At 35.6% G+C, this 24,014-nt stretch overlaps 1 protein-coding gene and 2 long non-coding RNA genes across 5 annotated transcripts; 2 read left to right on the forward strand and 1 right to left on the reverse strand.

Annotated features, from left to right (window-relative positions):
* Positions 1-1,939: 1,939 nt before the first annotated feature.
* On the reverse strand, positions 1,940-2,551 carry LOC147497231 (uncharacterized). The gene has a single exon (XM_086562814.1). It carries the CDS (start codon positions 2,549-2,551, stop codon positions 1,940-1,942), a length of 612 nt encoding a protein of 203 aa, XP_086418940.1.
* Positions 2,552-17,355: 14,804 nt separating this feature from the next.
* Positions 17,356-18,023, forward strand: LOC147497232 (uncharacterized). Its single transcript, XR_015195061.1, has 3 exons — positions 17,356-17,411; positions 17,559-17,642; positions 17,896-18,023. It is a non-coding gene; the product is annotated as an uncharacterized LOC147497232 (long non-coding RNA).
* Positions 18,024-21,588: 3,565 nt separating this feature from the next.
* Positions 21,589-23,563, forward strand: LOC147497233 (uncharacterized). Of its 3 annotated transcripts, none has more exons than XR_015195058.1 (3): positions 21,589-22,205; positions 22,508-22,604; positions 23,105-23,563. It is a non-coding gene; the product is annotated as an uncharacterized LOC147497233 (long non-coding RNA). The 3 variants fall into 3 exon arrangements; XR_015195059.1 differs by having other exon boundaries at positions 21,590-22,205; positions 23,125-23,563; XR_015195060.1 differs by having other exon boundaries at positions 21,591-21,955.
* Positions 23,564-24,014: the final 451 nt, after the last annotated feature.

Genomic DNA, 24,014 nt, shown 5'->3' on the forward strand with positions numbered 1-24,014 from the left:
GCCATTGCCGTGGTTCGAGGAGTGCATTAGTCCTTACGGTCGCGAATGTAAGTGGTCAGCTAGTGTATGCATCCGAGATTTAAATAAACATTTAGGAGCACTGCATGTGTGTATGATGGTGGTTTGCTACCTTTGGGGCGTCTTGGACCAACTCTTGTGGTCTGTCGAGTGCGAGGGAAATTCAAGATTCGAGACACGGAAGGTAAAACCAAGTAGATTAGTTTAGAAATTTTTCTCATTACCCGATTAAATTTAAGTTTCTTTATTTGGATATGCATAGCACCTTGAAAACACAGTTCTTGATGTCTAAATTGGATTAGGCAAGGCTCGGTTAATTACCGGTCATGTTATTGAAATACTCTTTTGAGTTCTTTGATTATCTAGAAACCATAATAACTGGCCCTGTCCTTAACTATCTTTTCGGAGCTATAAAAAGTAAGTTGATTAGAATGGTTTCTTGCTCTTTGCTTTAGAACTGTGCTTTTATCCACTTTGCAACATGAAAGGGAGAAAATAATAAAACAAAAAGTAGTGGAACCATTTTGGTTTATTTGCCAATTGAATAAGAAGTCGGAGGTTGTTGAGTTCGACCTTATGTAATCATCTGCTTGTTATTAATTCAATTAGAGCGAGAATTCACTGTTACGTTCAAGAAGAAGTGTAAAAGTACCACTATACTGCCTGCTGCGGCATATGCACTTTGTAGAAGTTAAATTAGTGGTGGTACATCTTTGTAGGTCAATGATGAGGAAGTTGAAGCCATCCCGCTTGCTGCGTCATATGCACTTGCAAAAATTCATATGCATCTTGTATACATGGTTAAGACCACCATGAGTTAGGGGTTTTCGGTTACTTTGCGATGGGCAACACTTTTCTGGAAGGTCTGTTTTCATTGTAGATAGTGACATGACCTTATCGGGAGAGAGCATGATCGTTATCACGATCTTGGTTTTACTGATTTCATTTACATTCCATCTTCTTTCTTTTTCTCGGTACCTATTAGATTACATTTACCACAGCAAGGGGAGGGTTCTACTATTCAGAAGAGAATGTTTTCGAATTTGGCACAGGTAACATCCATTTTCCATCTTTACTTATATCTTCTATGTGGTCCCATGTATCTTAGAAATTAGTTTTACCATTTCCTTAAATTGTTAAGCAAGGGGCATTGGCTTCCAACTTGAAATAACAAATCGTTATAATAATACAACAGCTACAATAAGGGTTTACAATATAATTGATTGGAAAAATTAACTATTCAAACTACTGATATTCTCTGAACAAATAGTTAGAACTAACTTCAACTCTCCAAAAGCCATGTAGTTGACATCTTTGCAACCCTTTCTCTATAGCTTCTAGCTCCTGAAAAATAACATAATTCCTTCGGAACCACCACAAAAGCCAAGACAACTTCACCTAGATGGTAAACTTGCAGCACCACCATATCCAACGCCAGATGGACACTGTTTAGATTAAAGTAAACACTTTTTTACAAATTGTATCCTAGACTTCTGAGATGAGACAATCAATCTAATTACCGGAGATCTGCTGCCCATGCCATTGTATGATGCAAGAAATTAATATATATTTATTTAACTTGTTTTATTTTAATCTTGTATGTGATTCATCTTGAATGTAAAATAGCTATATTAGGACATACCTTGAGTTGATATGTTCATATTGAATTGAAAACTTCTTTATACACGATGTTCTTCTTGTGCACCCTTCGTTCATTTCAGATCCTTTTTATTAGAATTTCAATCCCTTTCTTGAGGTGGTTCGCGAGGCGACAACATATAACTGGCCATGTGTGAAAATTGGTCTTGGTAAATAAACACCAACCTTATCAAAAGTCTGACCTTGACTTTTGTTTATAGTCATAAGCTAAAACAAACTTTGACAGAAACTGTTTCCTCCGAAGGCGAAAGGCCATTTTGTGTCACTTGGAGACATAATCATTCTCAGGAATAAAACCTGGTTCTCCTATCTTTGTTCTAGTAATAATTGTTGCTTCTATGACTTTTGGAGCAATATTTGTCACCGTGAGTCTAGTACCATTACCGCGTCCTTCACTTTGATTCATGTTTCGCATCAGCATAATAGGGACTCCACGCTTAAGCTTCAGATTGTGGTTTGGTACTCCGGAAAATTCCAAGCTGTTTAAAAATTCTGTTGGATACAGAACATCTTGTTCTGCGCACTTTCCTGGGATTGGACATAGAGAGTCTGCACTTAAGTAGCTTTTTAAATCTCCAGGAATTTTTGAAACAACTGCAGAATTTATTTCATCTACCGTGTCATTCTTCGGTGCTAGAATACTCCTCTCTTTCAAGTACTTAACTTCTGTATACTTATTCACCAAATCTGGATAAATGGTGCTGATGATATCTTCAACTGAGTTGTCACTTTCTGAAATGAGTAAGTCATCAGGTATTTTGATCCAAGTCGGCTCTATTTCTTCATTCATCGCCTTTGTAGGTAGGTTCCCATCTCCTAAATCTAGAACCCATTTGCTAAACTCATCTACAGAACTAATAGTGTCATAGTCCATCACGTCACTCTTGAGTCTTATGTTTTCACTCAAGTGAAAAACTTGGCAGTTTTTCTAAAGTTTTGATTTGTTAATCGAAGCTTTAACAACATCAATTCTTTTACCTCTTGGTATGGTAGCAAAATTTGTGCGAAATCTCCACCCATGAGAAATGTCTTTCCACCAAAATCTCTAGTATCTTGGTTTCAATAAGTCTTTCAGAGTGCGGTCAACGGCCTCAAAGCCGTGCCTATGAGTCATTGGAGCTTAGGTCCCACACAATAAGGTCAGACTTTTGAAATAAGCTTGTGTAGTTTTGAACCATGAGAAATATCACAACTTGTGGTCTCATCTGTAGGTATCATAATTTTAAACCTTGAATGTGTTTGTTATCCACCTCGTAAAAGAAGTGATGCTATTCGAAGAAGCAACTGCAAGAACAATTTTACTTTCGAGCGGAGTTTTGAAATGATAGTCTTAATAGATATGCTTTCCCCAGTTCCCCACTTCCGAACAAAAAAAACACCTCCGGTTAAGCCTCAACCGCATTAGTTACACGGTTGTAAACATTTTTTCTGTTCATTGTTGAGACCGTTATAGAGTTTGATATGTTAGTTGTGCAACTTTAAGTAGTTGTAATCAATTCTTTAGCAATCAATTTGTTACCATAGGATGCTTGTGAAGAAATATTGAATTTAGGAAAACCTTCAATATCGTAAGTGTTTTCCCCTGAACCATGATATTCTCAATCTAAAAAGAGTATCATTCTTTATCACGGTCATCACTTAGGCTGGGAGACTTTGGTTGTGGTTGGTTTTTCTGTAATCTAAACAAAATATCTTCACCAAGGCTTTTCGATGATTTTCAAAAGTATTTCTAGAGATGTAACCTCACCACGGCAAGATTAAAGTGACAAAAAGTTCTCTTAAAGAAGCCGGATTTGCCCACTCGCTTGCTTGCTTCATAGCATCATTCCATTCACTATAGATCCTCTAGCAAACCGTATGCACAGAATCCAAAAATGATATAATATAAAATGAAAAAAAACTTGATATTAAGAAATAAAGTAACAGGACTTAAAGTAGACTCTTCAGGAATGCCACATCTCAGGCAATGAAAGATTATGGACTAATGTCCTCATTGCAATCAATGTCTTGTGAGTATAAAATATTTTGAAATTGTATTGTTGTATTTCTGCTATGATAAAAGTTGAAGTGCACTTGATTGAGTTGGTGCTTCAGGGGCCATTTTTGGAGTGGTATGTAGTCTTGATTCAGTTTTGTTGCATAATTCATACTTTGTTTTATGAGAATAGGAGATATCATTAAGTAATGGCGAATATATATTTTGTTGTCAAATGACATATAACTTTAATAATAATGTTAGACTTTTATTGGAATATAATAATGGTCCTTGGGATACTTTACTTAATATGTTACTTACTATATCACAAAAAATTGTTAGTAGTAGATGGACAATTGAAATAGTTGAAAGATTACGACCGACACTTTTACTTTAAAAGTTGGATGTGGGGTTCCATTAACTGCACGGTAATATCTTCATAACTTCATAGGTCCTTTAACAATATTAAGCAACATTCTTAAGTAGAACTTTTCACGATGTAGGATGTGCGTAGTAAACTCGGTCCAACTGATATTCCTCGTTTTCGTAGAGTCCACTTATTATACTTTTTTTTTTTTTCCAAACAAATTTAGTTGGGGAAATCAACATATGTAAGTGTCTGGCTAATTCATACTCTTCATTTGCCTTGAACCATTCGTAAAACTTTGTTTTGGGCTTTTTCTCGGCCTTTACTACTTTTGGATCATCTTTCTCATTTTGTAGTATACAATATTCTCACCTTCAAGATGGAATGGCGGCCGCTCGACACTCGGATTTACATCTTGTATATCAAAATTTAAAAGCCTCCAAACTCCTTGAAAGAAGAAAGAAATCGACGATCTAAGAAGTTTGATATTTCATCAACATCCCCGACAATTTGTTCCCTTCTTCATTGTCGAATCCACTACATTCTCAACAATCATTGCGGATGCTCTATCCTTTCCCTTGTTAATATACTTGAATAGGTACTTGATTGACCTTGCTTTGTTGCGGTGTTCAACATTTATGTGGGCTTGGAACTTCACAATCAAGTCCACATTGTGTGGAATGACCCATTTGTTATCAAGAGTTATTCGTCTTTTTGCGCTCGACCATTGTCTCTCCCTCATATAGGCGGGTGAAGTCATTTTCGTCAATCGTTGTCTCGCTTCTGAGAATGGTTTCGATAGTGCCTAGAACATTTTGATTCCCATCATCGGTTTTACCATGCAAGGAGAATCTGGTTTTAGATCGCCACATGGACCGTGAATCATGAATTCCACAACCGCATTATCTGTAACTTTGTCGGCGAGGTCGGGCAATTCGCGATATAACTCGTTGACTTGTGAAGGGGTGGAAGGCTTTGCTTTGAATTTTCTAAAAAATAGCAAGATATGAGCATGGGGCAATCCTCTTTTGGAACTCTATTGTGTAGAGAGCTGCAATTAATTGGAAGTTAGTATCGATTTTTCATACTTTAATAATATAATATTTACTAAAAGTTAATAGTAAATATAAAGACTTTGCAACAAATTGTTTACACATGTTATGTAAAGAAGTTGCAAACTAACAGAAGCAATGGAAATAAACTAAGAAGTAGACCACTTCACCACTCTTTGATTGACTGTTCCTTTTGGTATATTAGTTTCAAAATGATTAATTATTCATTTTAATTTCTTATGTTTTCGATTGATTCTCAGCATTTTAGAATTTTCTATTCATTCCCTATTGAAGGGGTAGCTTTTCTGTTGCACTTATGAGTTTTGACAATTATTTGAAGTATGTCGAAAGGAATCTAAGAAATAACAGGGTACATGGCTATCGTGTTTAAATCTTCTTGATCTGTCTTTGGTCAAAGACAAAAAAGGTGGACTCGTCCTATTCCTTTGGAGATTGCATCGGCACTTGTTTCCTAATCGACCTCTATTCTTAGGTACCCCATGCACGTGGATTAAGAATATAACTCTTGTTGGTTCTATGTATGAGAGGTCAAGTGAGGTAAAGCCCCAAGTCTTGAGAATGGTGGTGTAGTCTAAACCCCTAAAACATTTGTGTCTAAGTCATGTTGGATTTCAAAATTGGATGCTTTGGTAGTAGTGTGCTAACCTCCTCCTACTCTTTATTTGCTATATAAACAAAGCCAGCATCAATCTGAACAGAATGGATCATGGTCACTCGCTGCCTCTCAGATATTCTTTTGTTCTCCTGTAAATCGGGAGAATATTCAACCTTAATGAAAAGAAGCTGCTCAGTTTTTATTATTCAAGATTGATTTTGTATCCAAGAGTTGTTTTTTTGTTATTCTAGTGTTCAATCTATTGACTATTTTATTTGATTTTTTATATAGGTACGGTTCCTTGGTGGAGTGTGGACTTTGTAAAGATGGTGGTGTCCTTAGGTACTTCATTGTTAATAAACTTTATAGTTATTACACTAAGGCAATGATAGAGCTAAGTTATTATCAGCCAAGGTGTATTAAAAAATTTCAAGTGCTTTGACTGCAGTATTTGTACGTCAAATTTGATAAACTATTAATCTTTTCCAGGGAGTGAAGGGAGCAAGGTACAACATGAAGATAGAGCTAGAAGACATGTAAATTGGCATTTGTTAAGTTTGTACACTACTTTTGGTATGTCATAATCTATGAAGGCTAGTATGTGATGGTCAAATCATGATCCTTTTATCGAGTATATTGGATATATACTTTTGATAGAAAACTGTTTAAAATGTTTTTCTAACTGTACTGTTATCTGGACAGTTTACCAACAGTTCAATTACTTATGTTATTAAAACTATAGTGAAAAGGATGTTTATTTTCTTTATATGGAAACGAAAATTTGTGCTGTATGCCTGTATCTTGATCATTGCTATAATATATTTAGGTGTCTCTACTCTCAAGAATACATCATAGAAATCTGGTCCAATTCCTTGTCTACTGCCAAGAAGAAGGAAAAAGTATCCTTGTTTATGACTATATGCACAATGGAACTCTCAAGGAGCATCTATATGGTGAGTGTGTCCTATCTCCAAAACTGCCATCTTATTTCTATGGTCTAATGATTATTTGTATTCAAAGGACCCTTGTACGGGGAGAGAAGTATCGATTAGATCAAGCGTCTTGAGATTCTTTGAAGATGCAAAGAAAGGTTCAGATCATAATAATACTTTACTATACCATTTTTCTTTTTCCGGTCAAAGGAGCAAGTAAAAGTCTAATTGGTTTGCATCAACTCTGCATATAACCATATAGAGAGGTCTATGTAACTCTTTAAAACCCTCAAAATTGTTTCAGGATTGAGTACTTGCATCACGGGGTGTGTTCCACCCATTATCCATAGGGATTTGAAAAACAACAACATCCTTCTTGACAATCACATGAGAGCAAAAGGTGTCTGATTTTTTGGTCTGTCAAAGCTTGCAGTAGATGGAGCTACATGTGTCAAGCATATCGAGGGACTGTTGGAGTAATGTTGACATGGCATCCTAATGCATGTTATTACACTTGCAATTTTGAGATTTTAGTCACACTAATTAGCTAAGTAACATGGACACACCATATTTTGAAAATAAAATTGCGTCGGACATGACACACGGATATATTGTATGTGATATACCTCAATTTTTAGTATTTCGCTGTGTTGGATACTGATACGCATACACATGTCAATGTACCTCAGCTAATAAGTGTATAGTAGGGAATGGAGATAAATTGATTAAATTGTGGGTTTGGTCCCAACTTTTACATTTGAAGCACACATCGAGGTCACTTATGTTTCTTATTGTTTGTAGGTTTCCCCCTAAATCCAACAACTAACCCAGATGCTGAATTGGGTTATGGTGGTGGAAATATTGATCCTGTAAAGGTTGTAGGTCCTGGCTTAGTCTATGATGCTATTGAAGGCGACTACCTAAAATTTCTATGCAGCATATGGTATACTACTTGGACGACAAAACTCAGATCATTCATGTATATTTCAAGATCTCAAAGATAGGTATGTGCCTGCCTATATTACAAATAGTTATCATAGATCTTTCTTGTTTGGATCATTTAGGGCATTTTTTTTTTTCTATATTCAGCATTTATTTATAGATTAATTATATATTTGAAGGGGAGATATTTTTTCTTAGCAATATGATAGCCATAAAGTCTACAAATGAACTAAAAGTTAAAAATTACGTAAAGAATAAGTTATAAAACAATTGAATTAGTAAATACTTAGAGTAGTAAAACAAATGTTATGGTTAGTGTGTTTGGCTCGGTAGGGAGGTTACTCAAGTCTATAAACTACATTTTGAGGCATCGGTAAAAAACAAAAATGATGGCACAACAGGGGCAAAATAGAAAAACCACAATAACAACATGACTACTTAAATCCAACTAATGCTTTTAATATAGTAAGACAATAGTCACCACAGCGACGGCTTGTGAGCACAAATACTCTAAACAATGCAAATGTAAAAGTAGCAATGGTGATTGTGAGGCATCCATTATACCTCATTGGCGCAAGCAATGGCAGAAAAGTGATCAGCGTTATAGTGGACACAGACCGAGATCCGGTTCCTCTTCCCGAGGGTAAGAAAGTTATAGGGCTTAATTTGATACTATTCTCACCTATCCTTTATTGGCAGTTTGAGAGCACATTGCGAGGGGCACTTTAAGGTCCCGTGGGGAGGTAGCAAGTGTGTCTCTCCCAAAGGATTACGATTCGGATCATGCTTTGAGCGGGTATGTAAAATTTATCCTTGTTATTTTCTAGTTATGAGATATTATTTTTACTACAATCTACACTTGCAATTGTGGTCTGTGGCGTGTAATTAAATCTAGGTATGATACAAAGTCTATTAGAAATTTAAAATAAGTTACATATGTTATCCTAAATAAAAAAAGTTACATAGAAGTTACATAAACAAAAGTTGAAGAAACAAAAGAGGAACATGTTACTTTATAAATTTTGTTAATTAGAGGAATATGTTGTACTGTATGATTGCTTAACTTGAATTATAGAATAACACCAATATACAATAGAAGAATTTAGAAACTGTCAAAATATTTTGATTAATCGTAGGATTTATATTTATAGTTCTTGTTTTTTCTAATAATACCTTTGTTAATTTGAGGAGAGAAGCTTTGTAGATTAGTGGAGTATGGTTTTTGGTTGTGATTTATAGTTGTTTTTTGGATAAACATCCGTAGGTAGTAATAGAGTTCTAATACTTCTAAGACTGTGAAGTGTTGTGTTAGTTTTAGAGTTTTAATTGTTTAAGACTTCTAATTGTCTAAGAACTGAGCGATAGATATCCGAAAACTGGCGATAGATATCTGGAAAAACTCACGATTCAATTGTAATTTAGGATGACTTACAATTGTAATACCTAAAGAAATCATTCCAAGGCATAGTAAAAGACCTAGAACCGATATTAAAGACATTATGTTCAAAATAAAAAGGGCCAACACCGAACTGAACAATTAGTATAAATTATGCTTAATTAATCGGTTATCGGTATTTCAAACATAATGTGAACATGATGAAGAATTGTATTACAACCAACCGCACCCAGGATACGAATTGATGCCTAAGCCCTATGTAACAAATAAGTGCCTAACAATTATGATTCGAGGAAAGCTCGATTAATCTTTTCTTAGGGAATCATAACAAAGGCCAAGTCTCATTATTATCCGCGATACATTTGCTCGGTCTCTAAAACGCCCTTCTCCAAAATCATCTATCTAATGCTCGTGGTAGATGTGTTGGCATCAAAAACTTACTCAACTCCGTTAACAAATGTGACTTCGATTTACGGTGGATGGTCATCGGTTCATCTTTGCACTTGAAGTTGATTGAGGCTGGGTTGGATTCCTTGGCTTTTCTAGCATTGCATTGGGTTAAAAATTCCAAATCGATAAGAAATTTAAATAAAACTCACTTACAGGAGTGATGTGCATTGTTGACTAACTTGTTTAAGATGAACAAATTTATTACGATTAGAGAGCTAGGTTATTGGTTAGAGTAACCGATAAAATAAACAAACATTAAAAAATCAAGTGAGCGAGATAAAGAAGCAGAAAAACAATGTAAGTACCGATTTCGCAAACTCAACATTATGTCACATTAAATACAATATCGATGCATCATATATATACAAGATATATATATGATGTTCATCGAAGTCCCTTTATATACGGTATATCTTGTATTGAGTGTAATGTTTCTTGCCTTAGACCCCGCTATTGGCTGTTCGACAAATGAAGAGTAGTTCTTCTTTTGGGTTACAATCGAGGAGGATAGATCATTTGCTGTCGCCAGAGCTATGAATTAAGGAAAAATATGGTAACCTTGTATAAGATGGTAAACTTGGACTATCATTTGTAAATGTAACTAAAATTGAGCAATTGTGCGAACCCATCATTTTGACCCACGTGAAAACTCGATGAATTTGTCACTTCTGGTCGGTTTTCATGTAATGCGTATATCCGCCTCATGTACTTGTCGGTTGCTAGTCTAATAAGAGTGTGTCACTACATGGCACACTAATATTTTGCTCATAGTGTGTGAAAAAGACTCTACTTAGTAATTACTTAAGGTTTACCATTAATCTATTATACTTGAGAAATCATTGAACCCGTGGATTGGACAAAGATAGGAGGTTGTGTCCATAGATTCTAAATTTTTTTGAGCCATTGCCCGTGGTTTGAGGAGTGCATTAGTCCTTACGGTGCGAATGTAAAGTGGTCAGCTAGTGTATGCATCCGATATTTCAGAAACCTTTGGGAGCACTGTGCATGTGTGTATGATGGTGGTTTGCTACCTTTGGGCGTCTTGACCAACTCTTGTGGTTCTCATAATGCCGTGGAAATTCAAGATTCTCGAGACACGGAAGGTAAAACCAAGTAGATTAGTTTAGAAATTTGTCTCATTACCCAGTTAAATTTAAGTTTCTTTATTTGGATATGCATAGCACCTTGAAAAACACAGTTCTTGATGTCTAAATTGGATTGGGCAAGGCTCGGTTAAGTACCGGTCAAGTTATTGAAGTACTCTTTTGAGTTCTTTGATTATCTAGAAACCATAATAACCTGGCCCTGTCCTAACTATCTTTCGGAGCTATAAAATAAACAAACATTAAAAATCAAGTGAGCCGAGATAAAGAAGGCATAAAAAAAAATGAAGTACCGATTTCGCAAACTCAACATTATGTCACATTAAATATAATATCGATGCATCATATATATACAAAGTATATATATATGATGTTCACTGAAGTCCCTTTATATACAGTATATAATGTATTGAGTGTAATGTTTCTTGCCTTAGACCCGCTATTTTTACGTTCGGAAAATAAGAGTAGTTCTTCTTCTGCGGTTACAATCGAGGATAGATCATTTCTTTGTGAGAGCTATGATTTAAGGAAAAATATGGTAACCTTGTATAAGATGGTAAACTTGGACTATCGCTGTAAATGTAACTAAAATTGAGCAATTGTGTGAACCCATCATTTTGACCACACGTGAAAACTTCGGTAATTTGTCACTCGGGCAGTGGGTTTTCACGCCCCAGATATCTGCCTCATGTACTTTTGTCGGTTGCTACTCTAATAAGAGTGTGTCACTACATGGCACACTAATATTTTGCTCATAGTGTGTGAAAAGACTCTACTTAGTAATTACTTAAGGTTTACCATTAATCTAGTATAGTTGAGAAATCATTGAACCCAGGATTGGACAAAGATAGGAGTTTGTGTCCCGTGATTCTAAATTTTTGAGCCATTGCCCGTGGTCGAGAGGAGTGCATTAGTCCTTACGGGTGCGAATGTAAGTGGTCAGCTAGTGTATGCATCCGAGATTTCGTGAAACATTTGGGAGCACTGTGCATGTGTGTATGATGGTGGTTTGCTACCTTTGGGACGTCTTGGACCAACTCTTGTGGTCCTGTCGGTGTGGAAATTCAAGATTCTCGAGACCACGGAAGGTAAAACCAAGTAGATTAGTTTAGAAATTTTTCTCATTACCCAGGTTAAATTTAAGTTTCTTTATTTGGATATGCATAGCACCTTGAAAACACAGTTCTTGATGTCTAAATTGGATTAGGCAAGGCTCGGTTGAAAGTACCGGTCATGTTATTGAAATACTCTTTTGAGTTCTTTGATTATCTAGAAACCATAATAACTGCCCCCGCCCTTAACTATCTTTCGGAGCTATATAAAAGTAAGTTGATTAGAATGGTTTCTTGCTCTTTGCTTTAGAACTGTGCTTTTATCCACTGCAACATGAAAGGGAGAAAATAATAAAACAAAAAGTAGTGGAACCATTTTGGTTTACGCTGCCAATTGAATAAGAAGTTGGAGGTTGTTGAGTTCGACCTTATGTAATCATCTGCTTGTTATTAATTCAATTAGAGCAGAATTCACTGCTACGTCAAGTAAAGAAGTGTAAAAGTACCACTAATACTGCCTTGGCTGCGGCATATGCACTTTGTAGAAGTTAAATTAGTGGTGGTACATCTTTGTAGGTCAATGATGAGGAAGTTGAAGCCATCCCCGCTGCTGCGTCATATGCACTTGCAAAAATTCATATGCATCTTGTATCTGGCGGTTAAGACCACCATGAGTTAGGGGTTTTCGCCACTTGCAAGAGGCAACACTTTTCTGGAAGGTCTGTTTTCATTGTAGATAGTGACATGACCTTATCGGGGAGAGAGCATGATACGTTGTCAGCGATCTTGGTTTTATTGATTTCATTTACATTCCATCTTCTTTCTTTTTCGGGTACCTATTAGATTTCTTTACCGCGGCAAGGGGAGGGTTCTACTATTGAGAAGAGAATGTTTTGAATTTGGCACCGGGTAACATCCATTTTCCATCTTTACTTATATCTTCTATGTGGTCCCATGTATCTTAGAAATTAGTTTTACCATTTCCTTAAATTGTTAAGCAAGGGGCATTGGCTTCCAACTTGAAATAACAAATCGTTATAATAATACTGGCGGCCTACAATAAGGGTTTACAATATAATTGATGGAAAAATTAACTATTCAAACTCTTGATATTCTCGAACAAATAGTTAGAACTAACTTCAACTCTCCAAAAGCCATGTAGTTGACATCTTTGCAACCCTTTCTCTATAGCTTCTAGCTCCTGAAAAATAACATAATTCCTTCGAGAACCACCACAAAAGCCAAGACAACTTCACCTAGATGGGTTGCAGCACCACCATATCCAACGCCTTGATGAGACTGTTTAGATTAAAGTAAACACTTTTTACAAATTGTATCCTAGACCTACAGATGAGACAATCAATCTAATTACCCGGAGATCACTTTGCCATGCCATGTATGATGCAAGAAATTAATATATATTTATTTAACTTGTTTTTATTTTAATCTTGTATGTGATTCATCTTGAATGTAAAATAGCTATATTAGGACATACCTTGAGTTGATATGTTCATATTGAATTGAAAACTTCTTTATACACGATGTTCTTTGTGTGCCCTTCGGGTTCATTTCCGTCCTTTTATTAGGAATTTCAATCCCTTTCTTGAGGTGGTTCGCGAGACAAAGAACATATAACCGGCCATGTGTGAAAATTGGTCTTGGTAAATAAACACCAACCTTATCAAAAGTCTGACCTTGACTTTTGTTTATAGTCATAAATAAACAAACTTTGACAGAAACTGTTTCCTCCTCAAGGCGAAAGGCCATTTTGTGTCACTTGGAGACATAATCATGCGGGAATAAAAACTGGTTCTCCTATCTTTGTTCTAGTAATAATTGTTGCTTCTATGACTTTTGGAGCAATATTTGTCTTTGTGAGTCTAGTACCATTACACGTCCTTCACTTTGATTCATGTTTCAGATCAGATAATAGGGACTCCACGCTTAAGCTTCAGATTGTGGTTTGGTACTCGGAAAATTCCAAGTTGTTTAAAATTTTGTTGGATACGTAACATCTTGTTCTCGCACACTTTCCTGGGATTGGACATAGAGTCCAGACTTAAGTAGCTTTTTAAATCTCCGTGAATTTTGAAACAACCGCAGAATTTATTTCATCTACCGTGTCATTCTTGGTGCTAGAATACTCCTCTCTTTCAAGTACTTAACGTGATACTTATTCACCAAATCACGGATAAATGGTGCTTGATGATATCTTCAACTGAGTTGTCACTTTCTGAAATGAGTAAGTCATCAGGTATTTTGATCCAAGTCGGCTCTATTTCTTCATTCATCGCCTTTGTAGGTAGGTTCCCATCTCCTAAATCTAGAACCCATTTGCTAAACTCATCTACAGAACTAATAGTGTCATAGTCCATCACGTCACTCTTGAGTCTTATGTTTTCACTCAAGTGAAAAACTTGGCAGTTTTTCTAAAGTTTTGATTTGTTAATCGAAGCTTTAACAACATCAATTCTTTTACCTCTTGGTATGACTGGCAAAATTTGTCTGAAATCTCCACCCATGAGAAATGTCTTTCCACCAAAATCTCTAGTATCTGGTTTCAATAAGTCTTTCAGAGTACGGTCAACGGCCTCAAAGCCGTGCCTATGAGTCATTGGAGCTTCGTCCCACACAATAAGGTCAGCTTTTGAAATAAGCTTGTGTAGTTTTGAACCATGAGAAATATCACAACTTGTGGTCTCATCTGTAGGTATCATAATTTTAAACCTTGAATGTCTTTCGTTCAGATCCCGGTAAAAGAAGTGATGCTATTCCCGAAGAAGCAACTGCAAGAACAATTTTACTTTCAGAACGGAGTTTTGAAATGATAGTCTTGTAGAGATATGCTTTCCCAGTTCCCCCACTTCCGTAGACAAAAAAAACACCTCCAGATTGCGTCTCAACTGCATTAGTTACACAGTTGTAAACATTTTTCTGTTCATTGTTGAGACCGTTATAGAGTTTGATATGTTCGTTGTGCAACTTTAAGTAGTTGTAATCCAATTCTTTAGCAATCAATTTGTTACCATAGGATGCTTGTGAAGAAATATTGAATTTAGGAAAACCTTCAATATCTGTAAGTGTTTTCCCCCTATGAACCATGATATTCTCAATCTCGCAAAGAGTATCATTCTTTATCGGGTCATCACTTAATTTGGAGACTTTGGTTGTGGTTGGTTTTTCAGTAGCGAAACAAAATATCTTCACCAAGGCTTTTTCGATGATTTTCAAAAGTATTTACGGAGATGTAACCTCACACAAAGAAGATTAAAGTGACAAAAAGTTCTCTTTAAAGAAGCTGGATTTGCCCACTTTCGCTTGCTTGCTTCATAGCATCATTCCATTCATCGCCGCCCTCTAGCAAACCGTATGCCCTAATCCAAAAATGATATAATATAAAATGAAAAACTTGATATTAAGAAATAAAATTAATGGGACTTAAAGTAGACTCTTCAGGAATGCCACATCTCAGGCAATGAAAGATTATGGACTAATGTCCTCATTGCAATCAATGTCTTGTGAGTATAAAATATTTTGAAATTGTATTGTTGTATTTCTGCTATGATAAAAGTTGAAGTGCACTTGATTGAGTTGGTGCTTCAGGGGCCATTTTTGGAGTGGTATGTAGTCTTGATTCAGTTTTGTTGCATAATTCATACTTTGTTTTATGAGAATAGGAGATATCATTAAGTACGACAGAATATATATTTTGTTGTCAAATGACATATAACTTTAATAATAATGTTAGACTTTTATTGGAATATAATAATGGTCGAGAGGGATACTGCTTAATATGTTACTTACTATATCACAAAAAAATTGTTAGTAGTAGATGGACAATTGAAATAGTTGAAAGATTACCTGACACGCTGCTTTAAAAGTTGGATGTGGGGTTCCATTAACTGTACGAATATCTTCATAACTCATAGGTCCTTTAACAATATTAAGCAACATTCTTAAGTAGAACTTTTCACCTGATGTAGGATGTGCGTAGTAAACTCGTCCAACTGATATTCCTCGTTTTCGTAGAGTCCACTTATTATACTTTTTTTTCCAAACAAATTTAGTTGGGAAATCAACATATGTAAGTGTCCTGGCTAATTCATACTCTTCATTTGCCTTGAACCATTCTGTAAACTTTGTTTTGGACGCTTTTTCTCGACGCACTACTACTTTTGGATCATCTTTCTCGCTTGTAGTATACAATATCTTGACCTTCAAGATGGAATGGCAGCCGCTCGACACTCGGATTTCTGTACTGTATATCAAAATTTAAAAGCCTCCAAACTCCTTCAGAAGAAGAAAGAAATCGACAGTCTAAGAAGTTTGATATTTCATCAACATCCCTGACAATTTGTTCCCATCTTGTTATTGTCGGTCACTACATTCTCAACAATCATTGCAGATGCTCTATCCTTTCCCTTGTTAATATACTTGAATAGGTACTTGATTGACCTTGCTTTGTTGCAAGTGTTCAACATTTATGTGGGCTTGGAACTTCACAATCAAGTCCACATTGTGGAATGACCCATTTGTTATCAAGAGTTATTCCGTCTTTTTTTGCGATTCGACCATTGTCTCTCCTCATATAGGCTGTGAAGTCATTTTCGCCAATCGTTGTCTCCATTCTGAGAATGGTTTGGATAGTGCCTAGAACATTTTTGATTCCCATCATCAGTTTTACCATGCAAGGAGAATCTGGTTTAGATCGCCACATGGACCGTGAATCATGAATTCCACAACCGCATTATACTTAACTTTGTCAGGTCGGGCAATTCGGAGATATAACTCTGTTGACTTGTGAAGGGGTGGAAGGCTTTGCTGAATTTTCCAAAAACAGCAAGATATGAGCATGGGGCAATCCTCTCTTTTGGAACTCTATTGTGTAGAGAGCTGCAATTAATTGGAAGTTAGTATCAGATTTTCATACTTTAATAATATAATATTTACTAAAAGTTAATAGTAAATATAAAGACTTTGCAACAAATTGTTTACAGATGTTATGTAAAGAAGTTGCAAACTAACAGAAGCAATGGAAATAAACTAAGAAGTAGACCACTTCACCACTCTTTGATTGACTGTTCCTTTTGGTATATTAGTTTCAAAATGATTAATTATTCATTTTAATTTCTTATGTTTTCGATTGATTCTCAGCATTTTAGAATTTTCTATTCATTCCCTATTGAAGGGGTAGCTTTTCTGTTGCACTTATGAGTTTTGACAATTATTTGAAGTATGTCGAAAGGAATCTAAGAAATAACAGGGTACATGGTCGGTGTTACTTAACTTGATCTGATCTTTGGGGGTAAGACAAAAAGGTGGACTCGTCCCTATTCCTTTGGAGATTGCATCGGCACTTGTTTTCCTAATCGACCTCTATTCTTAGGTACCCCATGCACGTGGATTAAGAATATAACTCTTGTTGGTTCTATGTATGAGAGGTCGAGTGAGGTAAAGCTCGGGTTAGTGTGAGAATGGTGGTGTAGTCTAAACCCTAAAACATTTGTGAAGGAAGTCATGTTGGATTTCATTTGGATCTTTGGTAGTAGTGTGCTAACCCTCCTACTCTTTATTTGCTATATAAACAAAAGCCAAAGATCAATCTGAACGAGAATGGATCATGGTCACTCGCTGTCTCTGTATATTCTTTTGTGCTCTGTAAATCAGAGAATATTCAACCTTGACGAAAGAAGCAGCTCAGTTTTTTTATTCTGAAGATTGATTTTGTATCCAAGAGTTGTTTTTTTGTTATTCTAGTGTTCAATCTATTGACTATTTTATTTGATTTTTATATAGGTACGGTTCCTTGGCTGGGAGTGTGGACTTTGTAAAGATGGTGGTGTCCTTGGGTACTTCATTGTTAATAAACTTTATAGTTATTACACTAAGGCAATGATAGAGCTAAGTTATTATCAGTTAAGGTGTATTAAAAAATTTCAAGTGCTTTGACTGCAGTATTTGTACGTCAAATTTGATAAACTATTAATCTTTTCCAGGGAGTGAAGGGAGCAAGGTACAACATGAAGATAGAGCTAGAAGACATGTAAATTGGCATTTGTTAAGTTTGTACACTACTTTTGGTATGTCATAATCTATGAAGGCTAGTATGTGATGGTCAAATCATGATCCTTTTATCGAGTATATTGGATATATACTTTTGATAGAAAACTGTTTAAAATGTTTTTCTAACTGTACTGTTATCTGGACAGTTTACCAACAGTTCAATTACTTATGTTATTAAAACTATAGTGAAAAGGATGTTTATTTTCTTTATATGGAAACGAAAATTTGTGCTGTATGCCTGTATCTTGATCATTGCTATAATATATTTAGGTGTCTCTACTCTCAAGAATACATCATAGAAATCTGGTCCAATTCCTTGTCTACTGCCAAGAAGAAGGAAAAAGTATCCTTGTTTATGACTATATGCACAATGGAACTCTCAAGGAGCATCTATATGGTGAGTGTGTCCTATCTCTGAAAACTGTCATCTTATTTCTATGGTCTAATGATTATTTGTATTCAAAGGACCTTTTGGCACGGGAGAGAAGTATCGGTTTAGATCAAAGCGTCTTGAGATTGCTGAAGATCAAACAAAAAAGGTTAAGTATCATAATAATACTTTACTATACCATTTTTCTTTTTCGGTCAAAGGAGCAAGTAAAAGTCTAATTGGTTTGCATCAACTCTGCAGTATAACCATATAGAGAGGTCTATGTAACTCTTGCAACCCCTCAAAATTGTTTTCGTGGATTGAGTACTTGCATACGAGGGTGTGTTCCAACCATTATCCATAGGGATTTGAAAAACAGCAACATCCTTCTTGACAATCACATGAGAGCAAAGGTGTCTGATTTTGGTCTGTCAAAGCTTGCAGTAGATGGAGCTACACATGTGTCAAGCATAGTTCGAGGGACTGTTGGAGTAATGTTGACATGGCGCATCCTAATGCATGTTATTACACTTGCAATTTTGAGATTTTAGTCACACTAATTAGCTAAGTAACATGGACACACCATATTTTGAAAATAAAATTGCGTCGGACATGACACACGGATATATTGTATGTGATATACCTCAATTTTTAGTATTTCGCTGTGTTGGATACTGATACGCATACACATGTCAATGTACCTCAGCTAATAAGTGTATAGTAGGGAATGGAGATAAATTGATTAAATTGTGGGTTTGGTCCCAACTTTTACATTTGAAGCACACATCGAGGTCACTTATGTTTCTTATTGTTTGTAGGTTTCCCCCTAAATCCAACAACTAACCCAGATGCTGAATTGGGTTATGGTGGTGGAAATATTGATCCTGTAAAGGTTGTAGGTCCTGGCTTAGTCTATGATGCTATTGAAGGCGACTACCTAAAATTTCTATGCAGCATATGGTATACTACGGAGCCGACAAAACTCGTATCATTCATGTATATTTCAAGATCTCAAAGATAGGTATGTGCCTGTCTATATTACAGCGTGTTATCATAGACTGCTTTCTTGTTTGGATCATTTAGGCATTTTTTTTTTTCTATATTCAGCATTTATTTATAGATTAATTATATATTTGAAGGGGGAGATATTTTTTTCTTAGCAATATGATAGTCATAAAGTCTACAAATGAACTAAAAAGTTAAAAATTACGAAAGAATAAGTTATAAAAACAATTGAATTAGTAAATTACTTACCCGCCCAAGCTTTTCCGAACCTTTTACGTTTTTGCAAATCCGTCATAAGTTCATGCAGCTTGATCTCAAAAACTCTAGAGACAATTTCAGGGAAATCGACGTGTGAATATCCAGGAGCAATCTTGTCAATACATTTTTGAACTTCAGGCCATTTAGGATTGCAAGTAAAAGTTATGAATAGATCAGGAGATCCAGCCCATCGACAAATCGCAATAGCGTCTTAGTAGTTTTGCAGCATATAACGTGGACCTCCGGTGAAAGAAGATGGTAAAACTATTCGCCTTCCAACAAAACCTGGTTTTGAATCTCCAGAAAGTACTGCATCAATTAATCCTTGATAAAGCTCAGCACGAATAGTCTGCTGGTTATTTCTAACCCAATCAACTCTAATATGTTCTACAGCACAGTAAGAATCAACAATAAGTTGTTGTTTCAAGCGTCCACCAAGAACAATTGTTTTTCCTTCTTGTAGTCTCATTTGCAACCTGAAAGCATAGAACTCCCTCATGCTTATGTTTGTCCTTTTCCCAACTTTGACATTATTCCGACAAGGGATATCAATCCCTGCACCGTCTTCAAAGATGAGGAAACAAAAGAGGATATTGCATGGCCATGAAACTTGGGTGCAATTCATTTATTCTTTTCAGGCCATATCCTTTTTTGTCCACCACAATATCACGGTAATTACCAAATTCACTCTCTTCCTCAACAATTAGTGCAGCAACTTCAGATGATGTCGGCATGTTATAAAGTCTTCCATCCTTTTGTCTTGTACTAATAAGCTTTATAATCGAAATCACCTACTTCGGACTCTTTTAAACCTGTCCCTTGCCATTCTATAAGTCTCAGTAAGTTTGTTTGTATTGTTTAACATATCTATCAGTCCCTTCACAATATCTGGATCCAACTCTTCTTCGGACCCGTTTGTCAAAATTTTCTTACTAAGAGAGTTCATTCTGTTCACAACTTCATTATCAGTATCATATATGTAAAGTTGGGAAAACTTAGGGGTAAACCTTCAGGTGGAAGCAAGGTGCCAATTTTGTGGTGGTTTTGACCTTTTATCTTGTAGACGTAAGGACCATGACCATTGTTTATTGATTCTTGAACATCACCTCCTGTTGATGTGAAAGCAAACATGCTGTTCTATACTCTGATATTTTTCATAAACTTTTTGGATCTGGAGCGAATTGCGATCCATAAGCTCATTTAAAAAATCAGGTGTATCTTTCAAAAAAGGTATTTGAACTTTCCCTCCACCGCAAACATATAGAGAATTTTGGATTTTTAGGATTTTTCGTTCGGTCATTCCTTTCTTCATACCAAACAATGGCATCACAATAAGGACACACTAATGTTGGTTCTCCAAAATCCAATGGTTGGAAACAAATACTGAATTAAAATGAATGTTAAAAACTATAACTAATAATATAAAAATAAAATAATATTAAAACTATAACTAATAGTATAACTAATATATTACTTACTTTCATGCAAAACTTCACTTGGTTTCTCATGGAAACTGCAACTTCCATATGGTCATTTGTATCGTTTTCATCTTCTATACGAATCATTCCCACTGATTTGAGAATCGTAGTCATCGTCACTTTCTCCAACACCGTCTGGTTGATATAAGTGATTTTTTCGGGAATAATGGTTGTCATCGCTTGTTTCACCATCACAATTAACATAACCATGATTTTCAACTGGGTGGATTTTTGTATTACTCAATATACGTCTCCTTTTATATCGGCTATTTTTTGCTTTTTCATTATTTGATTGCGGTCCATCCATTGTATAAGAATAAAACATGTTAAATACAACTTAAAGCCAAGTAAAAATGAACAATGAATTATTTGATTGCGGTCCATCCACTGTATAAGAATAAAACATTTTAAATACAACTTAAAGCCAAGTAAAAATGAACAATGAAGAATGTCTTACCAAGTTCATTAGAAAAAGACGGTGAAGGAAAAAAACCATCAAGTTGATGTTTAGTGGATGTAGCATCTGTTGACAAAATTAAAAAACATTGTAAATAAAAGACTTATACTTATTTGATTGCCATGAAACTTAGGTGCAATGAAGAATGTCTTACCAGGTTCATTAGGAAACGACTGGGAACTGTGTTTATCTTTTTTGTATTTGACTCGACTATTCCTGAACCAATTCTTTATATTATCTTCTGAAATTTGACCATGTATTGATAGTTCAGTTGTCAAGAGTTTGATTTCTTCCTTAGTATAATATGATTTTTTTTTATTAAATGCACTTTCAAGTATCTGAAGCTGCATCGCTGTTGCGGACCAACGTTTCTCATAAGAAACGTCAACTTCAATATGGTCATCCACTGTATAAAAATAAAACATATTAAGTAAACAACTATAACTTAAGTAACAATTAACAATAAAGAATGTCTTAACATATGTTGACAAAATTATAATGGAAGACCTTCCACTGGTCCATTCTTTCTGGATCTCTCCCGTTTGTTATAAAACCACTTATGCACATTTGTTTCTGTAACCTCACTATGTTCTTTCAACTGATTTGTGATATCTTGGATTTGCAGTTTAGTAGGTTGATTGAAATGATTGAAGGTCTGCTCCAGTATTTGAATCTGCATCGTTGTAGGACTCCAACGTTTTTTGGTCGTCATCTAACAAATTAAGGCATTGAAAAATTAAATTAGGGAAATTGTCAAGCAAGGTAAGACAGTGAAGAAAGAATTATATTTTATAATATAATGGAAACTCTATTATATATGGACATATATACACACGAAGTGTTTTTGTCTTAGAAGTCTAATACAATGCGAACTCTATTATCTTGATTTTGTCTTCTATTATATCATTCCCAATCTTACCATCCTGCTTCTTTAACAAACCCACCTGCTGGCTTTGTTTTGGACCCTAATGGAAAGGTTGTTTTGGTGTCGTCGAAGCGGATAGTTACCATTGTAAGCTTTTTTCTTTTTTTTAAAATATATAAGTTTCGTAGTTACTGATTAATACATAAGCTACTATTGGCAGGTTGACTCTATAAACAATTTGCCATTGGAGTGTGTAATAAGGAGAGTGTTTAGAAATATACCTGTTTTTTCCTCTATTTAGGTTTTGTCTTGTAGAGGGTGTGATTGCGGTTTCTGGTTGTTCATTGTCTCTTTTGAAGTTGTTATTGTCATTTCCCCGACTTTCCTATCTATTGGTTTATGAATAATTTTTTTTCTTTGATGTTATGAAGTTTCATTGTCTTTGGCAGGATTCTCTTGAGAGCAGAAGTGAAGCTTGTAGAGACTTTTTGGCCGTTTGAAAGAATCATTGGCAGTTTGGGGAATTAGATTACCAGTTGATGCCAGGTATTTACATTGCTGCTGTTATTTGCATTAAATATTTGAACGGTTAGAAAAGAAATGGAATCAAGCCAGATGGAAAGAAGAAGTTCATTAGTCAACTTCAGAAAGATCAGAAAATTGTAGCCATGGTCGGCGATGGAATCAATGACACACGGCTGCCTTTGGCGGGGATATATTAGACATTGGAGTTGCCATGGGTGGAAGTGAAAAGTATCAAAAGGTAATCTATGTGGTGCATTTGGTAGGATAACTTGGCAAGATGGAATACACAATGTCAAGTATGATGTTCGCGATTAGCCACATGATTAATGTTTGATGTTTGTGTTTCATATAGATAAAAAGTCTATTAGAGGTATAATTTATTATTAGAGTTCGGTGGAACCATTCTACTTTGCTAAGGAATAGAGGGTGCTAATCATTCTACTAAAATTTCAATAAACATTCACGGGTAGGTCAGCCACAACTACTTGAACATTTTTTTTTTTTTTCTGATTTCTTTTCAGTTATATTCTTCGTATGTCAGGGGTTCCTCTTGTCTACTTCAAATACATATGAATGTTTGCACATACACATGATGAGGTCTAAGAACGGCATGAGCTAGAAGGTCAGAAATTGTAAACTATTTTCAAGCTTAGATGGTTTGTTGAAACAACAGTCCGATCCTTGCTCATTGTAAGATGAAGAAGCACCAGTACTTGTTGACCCAAAAGAAGTTAAAGCAAGAAGTTGGGGCTCAGGGTGTGTAAGTTGCACAACTGGAAGGATCAAAACAAAATCGGCCTTGCAATGGTAGATCCAAATCTAGAGGAGTCGAGTTCTTCTACCATTATCGACGGACACTGATCTCTATAGTAAAAGATTATTAAAGAATTGTTAAGCTTTATTTTGAGTAGGTTACAACTTATGAAAATATGGTGGTTGTGGACTAATTAACCAAAATTTCCATTATTACGTCGCTTTGTGAGCCTTTACTTGTCGGTAATTTCTATGCTTATTTGGAGAAATTCAGTTGTCTTTCAGTTTTGATTGCAGAAATCAGAAGTCATGCTTAAAGTCTCCTTATGGCTTTGTTTATAATGTTTGATGCACCTGTACACTCCATCAGCCCACAAAAAATGTTATTGTTCTTGTAGTTGTTAATGTCGAGTTCTTTGCGTAAATATTGCCCATTGGATTTGGAGATCATTAGCTTGTATTCAGAGTGGATATCTTTGAAGTGTTATCTAGCATGGAAGTTGCTTCCTTGTTCTTTTCTCTAAATAACGTTGCTCTGTACACAAAAGCCCCATCTTTAGAGGGTAGCTCTGTGCCTTTTCCTTTCCTGGCAACAGATAAAAGCTTTCTCAGATTCCAAAATGTGGGCATGTTCCCCAAATGCATCAATGCTGGTAGAATAGCACTCTGAACTCGACT

Source organism: Coptis chinensis, chromosome 5 (assembly GCF_015680905.1).
Source record: "Coptis chinensis isolate HL-2020 chromosome 5, ASM1568090v1, whole genome shotgun sequence".
NCBI classification, from domain to species: Eukaryota; Viridiplantae; Streptophyta; class Magnoliopsida; order Ranunculales; family Ranunculaceae; genus Coptis; species Coptis chinensis.